Consider the following 10,079-nt stretch of genomic DNA (forward strand, 5'->3'; position numbering starts at 1 on the left):
TTCTAAAACTGGTGAATTTCAAACATATTACTCTTCAAGTAATTAATCATTAAGAATCACAAATGTACCAGACAGGTAAGCCTTTGTCTTTCTTCATTAAGTGTTGTTCTGTTGAGCTACCTTAGAAAAAAGTAATTAATAAATTACTACATTCTGTACTACACTCTTGTTGGATCCCACCTTACTCAGTAAGCATCTCTCTTGTTTAGTCTCTCATATGACTAATCTCACTTCTAGAAGTTTCCCTTAAAGGTCTATGACATCACAGTCAATTCTCCCTACAAGGTTCCATTGGTGGTGTTCCAAGCACATTTTAACTTGGTATAAACACTCATAAACAATGGCTACAAGTGAGAGAGCTACTATTTGAAACATCAAGTTGAAAAAAGCATTTGTCTATCAGAGGAACATCAAGTAAACTCCAGTAATGTTGCTTCCTAATAGTTGAAAGTGATGTTTTTGAACTTTCAATTCTGTTATTTTCATCCTACTATCAAAGACAGTTATATTGCAGAACTCAGAATGCTGCAGCCTATTTTCAATTGTTGGAGAAAACAAATGATATATGTATGTGGCAATGTTCTATCAAAATGTATACTTACCTGATTTAGAAGAAAGTGAATATTGTTTTAAAATTTTGAGTTCTGAGGTCCATTCCATGTAAACTCCATTCCTCTGTCCTCAGCACTCAGGAACTACAAGAGCCTACTATCTATATTGGTAGTAGGCTATATATATATATATATATATATATATATACTACCTATATATTATATATATGCAAATATGTTACCTATATATATAGCATATTTGCATTCTCAAACAACTTGAGATATTTTTATTTTCAACTATTTCAGAAAATAGTTCCACCCAAAGTTTGCCAAATAAAAGAATGTTAAGTCTAAAGATCTGTCAAATGAAATAAAATGCCTTTTTAAATATACAAGCTACTGAATAGCCACCTAGGAATAAATTCCCCAATGGAGATAAAACTGTAAATTGAAGCCTTGAAATAGAGGAAACCCAGTTAAGCAAATTATAAATGATATTATAATAGATTAGGAATGTAAATAAAACTTTAACTTACACATCACACAAAAATTTTACTAGCAAGATGAAAATATATCAAAAGATGTGCAAAAAACACATCACTTTGGTCTACAGAAAGTTAAAGGGAAGAAAACAGACTTCAAAAATGTAGTCACAGAGACAAACATATCTAAACAATCATTATGACTTGATTAACCTAGAAATATTTTTAAATTTCTTTATGCCTCAAGGAAATATAAAAATGTCATTGAATAATTACACTTGTTTGACATGCATTAGTCTTAATTGTAGTTAGGTCATCTTAGCCAAATAAATTAACATTTTTCACATTCTTTGACCCAGTCCCTAAAACAACCTCAGTCTCTTGGTAGGGATCAGTGAATATTTGTTCAGTATAATTGGACGAATGTGTTAAAAACCATGTTGCTTGTCTTACAGCTCAACTGGCTCTGCTTTAATTTTTGTCCATTCTGCTCCACTATGTTCTATCTTTCTAAGAATTAATAAAGTGAAGTATAACAATAGTCATTTTACAAAAGTACTGACATAGGTTTTCATCAGACTGACTATAGTTTGAAAATAAGGTTGTTTATCAACCTCTTTGTGGTCTGGTGTTCTCAACTGCATCTGTCACACATTGCATGTGTCTTTTGTAATCAAGTTTCTGAGATTTTATAGAATATCTTCAAAGTCCATTGTGGGTTGATTTATAACAAGAAATAAATTTCAAAACTAACATTTTATTCATTGGGTTATGCAATTGCATGTACTGGATTAATTTTGCTGCCTCAACTTAAATAAGATTTTACCAAATCTTCCATAGATATAACTTGAATTTTCAATATCAGTTAAAATTTCAATTTCTAATTATTTGATATTTACTTTCCCCTCCAAGAAATAATAAAGAATTTGATCAATCTTAATTATACACCAACCTATTGCACTAAGCTGCCTTTATCACTAGCATATTTATAGAAACAAATTAGCATGCCGAAATAATCAATTAAAAATTTACTTGAGATTCCAAATGGAATTACAAGGGATTTCATAGAGCAGTTTCTCATTACATTTCTTAAATCCACAAATGCTCCTTTTCCCCTGCTGATCTACCTACCCAACTAATCATTATTCAACCTATCTTGTCAATTTAGGATTTGGTATTTTACCCTTTGTTCTAGAAATCTACATGATTCCATTTTCTCCCATTTACTTGGTTCACATCTGTTATGGTTGAATTGTGTATCCCAAAAAGATGTGTTGGGTACCATGAATGTGACGTTATTTGGTAAAAGGATCTTTGCAAATGTAATCAGGTCAAATGGTTCTTATAAAAAGAGGGGGAAAAGACACAGAGGGAAAATGTTCATGAGAAGATGGAGGCAGAGATTTGTGTTATGCTGCCATAAGGCAAGGAATACCTAGGGCTACCAGAAGCTGAAAGAAGCAGGCTTCAGAGGGAGCATGGCTCTGCCAATGATTTGGGACTTCAAGCCTCTAAAACTGTGAGAGAGTAAAGTTCTGTTGTTTTAACCCAGTATGTGGTACTTTATTACAGCAGCTCTAGGAAACTAATACAACATTCTTTCAGAACCCCATATTTCTGATTTCTGCTTGGAATGCTGTACTCCAACTCTTTCTCAATCTCTAGAGCTAGTTTCTTTATTTCTAATTCAGGTCTGGCATTTGGTTTCACACAATATTTGACTCATTTCCATAATCATAAAACCAGAGGGATTTGCTGAAAGGCTTCTACATGATGATTTGCATTTAATGTTAGCACAAACAAATTTGCAAAGTAGCCCTTAATTTCATTTTTTATTATAATAACTTGGAAAGCTATCATTTAGAAGTGGCAGAGATATTTCAAATCAATGTAAACCAAATATCTAAACTGTGACCTATATTGCTTTGTTCTCAGTATATCAAATAAGGTGAAGTCTGAAAAATGCCCACTGGATATAATAACTATAAGATTATTGGTAATTTTAGTAAGAGCAGTTTCAGTGAAAGGGTGGGGATAGATGCCATAAAATTCTAAAATCTCTGTGAATTAAAAATAAAATTAAAGTGCAATGAAAATCTAGGAAAAATAAGTGCAAACTATCACATAGACAAAGAGCTGTATTTAATATACTAAAAGATTTTAGAAATCAATATAAAGGTAACAATAGAAAAATTAACAAAGGACATGAATAAAAAAATTATAGAAGAAAAATAAGTGAACAGTAAATATATAAAAGAGATCAAGTTCACTTCTAAAATAAAAATTAAAATACCAATGTAACATTAGCAAATATTTATTTTAAAGTTAATACCCCCCAAAAGTGAAAGTATTATTAAATGGATAGCTTCATACATTACTGGCAGAAGTTTGAATCGATACAAACTTTATTCTGGATAATCTGAAAGTAAATATCAAATATTTCTAAAATGTGCATACTATTTGCCCACAATTTTACTTCCAATTCTACTTAATTTTTGGAAATAATTATTACCTCAAAAAATATTTATTGAGTATCTATGTATTCTAGGGACATTGCCAGGTATTGAGGAAACAAGAACACAAAAAGACATTGTTTCCTATCCTTGTGAATCTCACAGTCCATTGGGAGAAACTGAATAAACAAATATAAAAATTGTAGAAAATATTGTTAAGTAGTGAAGAGAAAATATATTTTACCTGGAGTAATAGGACCAAAAGGGTTTTATAGGAGAGAGCATCTAATTGAGAAAGCATCCAAGGGAGTAACAATAGAAAGAAAATTCTAAAAACTGTAAGAAAAATCTGCTGTGGCAAGAGGAAAGGCTAAGTGAGCAAAGGAAATCATTCATTAGAATATGCTGGAAGAAGTAGATAGGGGACTGATGATGCATTGACTTGCAAACTCTAAGAAGCATTGTTATTTGGATCTAACAATTATAAATATTTATGCACCCAATATCAGAATACCTAAATATACAAAACAAATATGAAGAGATCCGAAGGGATAAGTAGACAACAATACAATAAAAGTAAATGAGTCGATTACTCCACCGTCATTAATGAATAGATAATCCAGATAGAAAATTAATAAGAAAACTTGGCCTTGAACTACACTTTAGATCATATGGACCTCACAGACGCATATAGAACATTCTTTCCAACAGCAAGAAAATAAACATTCTTCTCTAACACAGACAAAACATTCTTTAGGATAGATCATATGTTATCTGACAAAACAAGTTTTTTAAACATTTGAGAAAACTGAAATCATATCAAGCATCTTTGCTAATCACAATGGTATGAAATTAGAAATCAATTACAAGAAGATAACAGGAAAATTCACAAGTATATGGATGTTAATCAACATATTGCTGAACAACCAACCCCAGGCATAAACATATGGCTACCTGAGAGAACCACCTCCACAACAACATTCACTATCTAACATGTTTACACCAAGCCCTGCCTCCCCACCCCAGGCTTTGGCAGATCTGCCTTTTCTAGTCATACTTGCCTCAGTCCCAAAACTGCAGGTCCTCTACCAAGAAGATTAAAGCAAACCTTGCCAACAAAGCATCTACTGGCCCACACACTGTGCAGGGCCTTGGTCCCCATTGCAGTGGTGGCAGCAGCAGTGGTGGAGACTGCAAGTCTCATTTCACAAGCAGATTGGTGTACACCTTGTTAAAATTGTGTGCCCCATCCCAGCTGGCCCAGTCCCCCTACTATGCTCTTAGCTGGAGTCCATTCAAACCAGGGTCACAAGCCTGGCAGTGTGCAAGCAGCCCTGATAGGGACCATCACCACTCCAAAGTGAATCCTACCCTGGAGTGAGGGAAGATAACCACACACAGCAGTCACATGGCACCCCCAGCCAGGGGCTGGGAGCAGACAGTTGGTCTGATTATAGGCCCTGCCCACTAATGAGAACATCTCAGTGGAAGACACAGGGAAAGTGCCCTGCAGTTTGGTACTATTGCCTCTCTGGCAAATGCCTGGTCTGACCCAACTCAAGCCCAAGGGGGTCCCAGACTAGTCCACTAACCAAAAGAAACCAAACACTGCCCACAATAGGCAAAGAGAGACACTGTAGACAAATGGACTGAAAGAAAAAGCAGCCAAGGCAAAACAGCAGGGTGAATGCAACACATACAGGAGATACCCCTGAAGTCCAGCTTCTGGTGAACAGGGGACACTGCATTGGCACTACAGGACCTGTTCCCCATAAGGCCATTGCTTTCAGGAGCGAGAGATATAGCAGACTTTCCTAACACATAGAAACAGACACAGAGAGTTAGACAAAATGAGGAGACAGAGAAATATGTCCCAAGTGAAAGAATAAGACAAAACCACAGCAAGAGGCCTAAGCATTTTATTTTATTTTATTTTTAAAGATTTTATTTATTTATTTGACAGAGAGATAGAGAACACAAGCAGGGGGAGTGGCAGGCAGAGGAAGAGGGAGAAGCAGGCTCTCTGTTGAGCAGGGTGCCAGATGTGGGGCTAGATCCCAGGATCCGGGATCATGACCTAAGCCAAAGGCAGCTGCTTAACTGACTGAGCCACCCAGGCACCCCAAGGCCTAAGCATTTTAAAATGGATAAAAGTAATTATGCCTGCTAGAGAATTTAAAGTAATGATCATAAAGATACTCACTGGACTTGAAAAAAAAGTGGAGGACATCTGTGAGACCTTTGACAAAGAGATAAGAAAGAACCAATCAGAGATGAAGAATACAATACATGAAATTAAAAATACACTGGATGGGGAGAGTCCAAGATGGCAGAGGAGTAGGAGACCTTAGTTTAGTCTGGTCCCAGGAATTCAGCTAGATAGATATCAAATCATTCTGAACACTCTATGAACTCAACCAGAGATCAAAGAAAAGAATAGCTGCAACATTTTGAATAGAAAAGTGACCACTTTCTGCAAGGTAGGAGGTGCAGAGAAGTGAATCCGAGGCAATATATGGGAACATAGACTGTGGGGGGAGGGAGCCTCCGTCAGTCAGCTACCAGCAAGTGATAGAGCGGCAGAGCACTAAATTGGAAATATTTAGAAGTCTGCTCCAGTGACGGACATCACTTAGGAGGCTAAGCAGGGGCAGAACCCTAGCTGGGACAGTGTGGTCTCAGGCCCCTCAGAGTCACAGGAAGACCAGGGGTGCCTGTGTGTAACAGAGCTCTCAGGCATCAGAGCAGGGAAGCCAGCTACAAAGAGTGAGCCCAGGAGTGGGTTGGTGAGGATGCAGAGAAAGGGAAACCGTCCTACACTGTTTGTGGGAATGCAAGCTGGTGCAGCCACTCTGAAAAACAGTTACAAAAAGTAACAAAATGGCAGTATGGAGGTTCCTGAGAAAGTTGAAAATAGAGCTACCCTATGACCCAGCAATTGCACTACTGGGTATCTACCCCAAAGATACAAATGTAGTGATCCAAAGAGGCACCTGCACCCCAATATTTATAGCAGCAATGTCCACAATAGCCAAACTATGCAAAGAGCCCAGATGTCCACTGACAGATGAATGGATAAAGAAGAGGTGGTAATGGAATATTACACAGTCATCAAAAAATGAAATCTTGCCATTTGCAATGATGTGGATGGAACTAGAGGGTATTATGCTAAGCGAAATAAGTCCACCAGAGAAAGACAATTATCATATGATCTCACTAATATGTGGAATTTAAGAAACAGAGAACGATAGGGGAAGAGAGGAAAAAATAAAACAAGATGATACCAGAGAGAGAGATAAACCATAAGAGATTCTTAATCATAGGAAACATTCTGAGGATTGCTGGAGGGGAAGGGGGTGGAGGTATGGGGTAACTGGGTGATGGACATTAAGGAGGGCATGTGATGTAAGGAGCACTGGGTATTATATAAGACTGATCAAGCACAGGCCTCTACCTCTAAAACCAGTAATACATTATATGTTAACTGAATTTAAATTTAAAATTTTTAAATAAATAAATACATACCTACATACATACATACATACACTAGACAGAATAAGTAGACTAGAAGAGACAGGGAATGAATTAGTGACCTGGAGGACAGAGTAATGGAAAGTAATCAACCTGAGTAGGTGAGAGAGAAAAAATTACGCAAAATCAGAATAGACATAGGGAACACAGTGATTCTATCAAGCATAACATTTGCGTATATGGATCCCAGAAGAAGAGAGAGAAAAGGGGGCAGAAAATTTATTTGAAGAAATAAAAGCTGAAAACTTTCCTAATCTGAGGAGAGAAACATATCCACATCCAGAAGGCACAAAGATTCCTAAAAAAAATCAACCCAAGGAGGTCTACACCAAGACACAGAGTATTTAAATGGCAAAAAATAATGATAAAGAAAAAATTTTTAAAGCAGCAACAGAAGAGAAGACAGTTACATACAATGAAAACCCCGTAAGGCTATCAGTGGATTTTTCAACAGAAACTTTGCAGGCAAGAAGAGAGTGGCATGATATATTTAAAGTGCAGAAAGGGAAAAATGTGCAGCAAAGAATACTCTACCCAGCAAAGCTATCATTCAGAATAGAAGGAGAGATAAAGAGTTTCCCAAACAAAAGCTAAAGGAGTTCATGACCATTAAACCAGCCCAACAAGAAATGTTAAAGGGGACTTGTCAAGTGGAAAGTAAAGACCATAAGTCAGAAATGTAGGAAGTACAAAAGCAGTAAAAATAAGTATATCTTAAAATACTTAAAACAAAAATAAGTATATCAGTCCAGGTACACACAAAATAAAAGGTATGACAACACTTACCTAAAATGTGGGGTGAGAGGAATAAAGAAAGGTTCACATATCAACTTAATATAGACTGCTATATGCAGATGTTATATATAAACTGAATGATAACCACAAATCAAAACATAGTAATAGATATGCAAAGTATAAAGAGAAAGGAATCCAAATATATTACTAAAGAAAGCTAGCAAACCATGAGAGAAGAGATCAACAGAAGAAAGGATCAGAGAACTATAAAAGAACCACAAAAAGTAACAAAATGGTGGGGCGCCTGGGGGGCTCAGTCATTAAGCATCTGCCTTCGGCTCAGGTCATGATCCCAGGGTCCTGGGATCGAGCCCCACATCGGGCTCCCCTGCTCAGTGGGAAGCCTGCTTCTCCCTCTCCCACTCCCCCTGCTTGTGTTCCCTCTCTCACTGTTTCTCTCTGTCAAATAAATAAATAAAATCTTTAAAAAAAAAAGTAACAAAATGGCAATAAATACATACCTACCAATAATTACTTTGAATATAAATGGACTAAACACTCCAATCAAAAGACATAGGGTGATAGAATGGATTTAAAAACAAGACCAATTTATATGCTATATATAAGAGATAATTTCAAGCCTACTTACATTGAAAGTAAGGGAATGGAGAAATATTTATCATGCAAATGGATGTCAAAAGAAAGCCAGGGAAGCAATGGGTACACCAGTTAAAATACACATTAAAACAAAGACCGTAACAAGAGACAAAGAAGGATATTATATAAAGGGGACAATCTAACAAGACGATATAATAATTGTAAAAGTTTATGTACCCAACATGGGAGCACTCAAATACATAAAACAGTTAATAGCAAACCTAAAGGAACTCATTGATACTACTACAATAATAGTAGGGGACTTTAACACCCCATTTACATCAATGAATAGATGATCCAAACAAAATCAACAAGGAAAGAGGGTCTTTGAATGACACACTCGACCACATGGATTCCACAGATATATCCAGAACATTCCATTTTAAAGGTACAGAATACACAATCTTTTTAGGTGCACATGGAACATTCTTTAGAATAGATTACATAATAGGCCACAAAACAAGTTTCAATAAATCCAACAAGATCAAAGTCACACCATGCATCTTTTCTGACCATAATGCTATCAAACCAGAAGTCAACCACAAGAAAAACTCTGGAAAGAGCACAAATACATAAAGGTTAAATAACATGCTACTAAGCAATGAATGGGTCAGCCAAGAAACCCAAGAGGAAATTTAAAATACATGGATAGAAATCAAAATGAAAACACAACTATCGCCGGGTGGCGGGGCGGAGGGAAGAGCGGGAGGGTGGGAGGCGCCGGGGCCACACGCGGAGGGGAGGAGCTGCAACCAGCGGCGGAGGGGCCGCAGAGCAAGCGACTACCAGCCAACCGAGCCGCCGCCGCTGCCGCACCCCCATGGCGGCCTCCAAGGACACCCGTGAGGACCATGACACCTCCACTGAGAATGCAGATGTGTCCAACCACAATCCCCAGTTTGAGCCTATAGTTTCTCTTCCCAAGCAGGAAATTAAAACACTGGAAGAAGATGAAGAACTTTTTAAAATGCGGGCGAAGCTATTCCGATTCGCTTCAGAGAATGATCTCCCAGAATGGAAGGAACGAGGCACTGGTGACGTCAAGCTTCTGAAGCATAAGGAGAAAGGGACCATCCACCTCCTCATGAGGAGGGACAAGACCCTGAAGATATGTGCCAACCATTATATCACGCCGATGATAGAACTGAAGCCGATCGCGGGCAGTGACCGTGCCTGGGTCTGGAACACCCACGCTGACTTTGCCGACGAGTGCGCCAAGCCAGAGCTGCTGGCCATCCGCTTCCTAAATGCTGAAAATGCACAGAAATTCAAAACAAAGTTTGAAGAATGCAGGAAAGAGATCGAGGAGAGAGAAAAGAAAGGGTTGGGCAAAAACGACGATGCCGAGAAGGTGACAAGCTAGAAGCTCTCTCCACGAAGGAGGAGAGCAAGGAGTCGGAAGATGCCAAGAGCAAGGCTGGAGCAGAGGAGCAATAAGACACCTCCCCTTGACTTCTCTTCCTTCCGTTCTTTTCCTCCTTTTCCTTTTTTTAAATTTTGCCCTGCCCCTTTTCAGTTTGTTTTTATTCTGTTTTGTTTTTACAAGGGACTTTATATAAAGAACTGAATTCCAACAACAACAAAAAAAGAAAACACAACTATCCAAAATCATGGAGATGCAGCAAAAGCAGTTCCAAGAGGGAAGTTTATAGCAATGCAGGCCTATCAAG

At 37.7% G+C, this 10,079-nt stretch overlaps 1 protein-coding gene across 1 annotated transcript; it reads left to right on the forward strand.

Annotated features, from left to right (window-relative positions):
- Positions 1 to 9,229: 9,229 nt before the first annotated feature.
- On the forward strand, positions 9,230 to 9,772 carry LOC116632631 (ran-specific GTPase-activating protein-like). Its single transcript, XM_032404577.1, has one exon. The coding sequence runs from the start codon at positions 9,230 to 9,232 to the stop codon at positions 9,770 to 9,772; it is 543 nt and encodes a 180-aa protein (XP_032260468.1).
- Positions 9,773 to 10,079: the final 307 nt, after the last annotated feature.

The sequence above is a fragment of the Phoca vitulina genome, unplaced genomic scaffold, assembly GCF_004348235.1.
Source record: "Phoca vitulina isolate PV1807 unplaced genomic scaffold, GSC_HSeal_1.0 scaffold7, whole genome shotgun sequence".
In the NCBI taxonomy this organism is placed as follows: domain Eukaryota; kingdom Metazoa; phylum Chordata; class Mammalia; order Carnivora; family Phocidae; genus Phoca; species Phoca vitulina.

What these genes read in the sequence shown, in the direction of transcription:
- LOC116632631 (XM_032404577.1), top strand. Translation starts at nt 9,230, where the DNA reads ATGGCGGCCTCCAAGGACACCCGTGAGGACCATGACACCTCCACTGAG.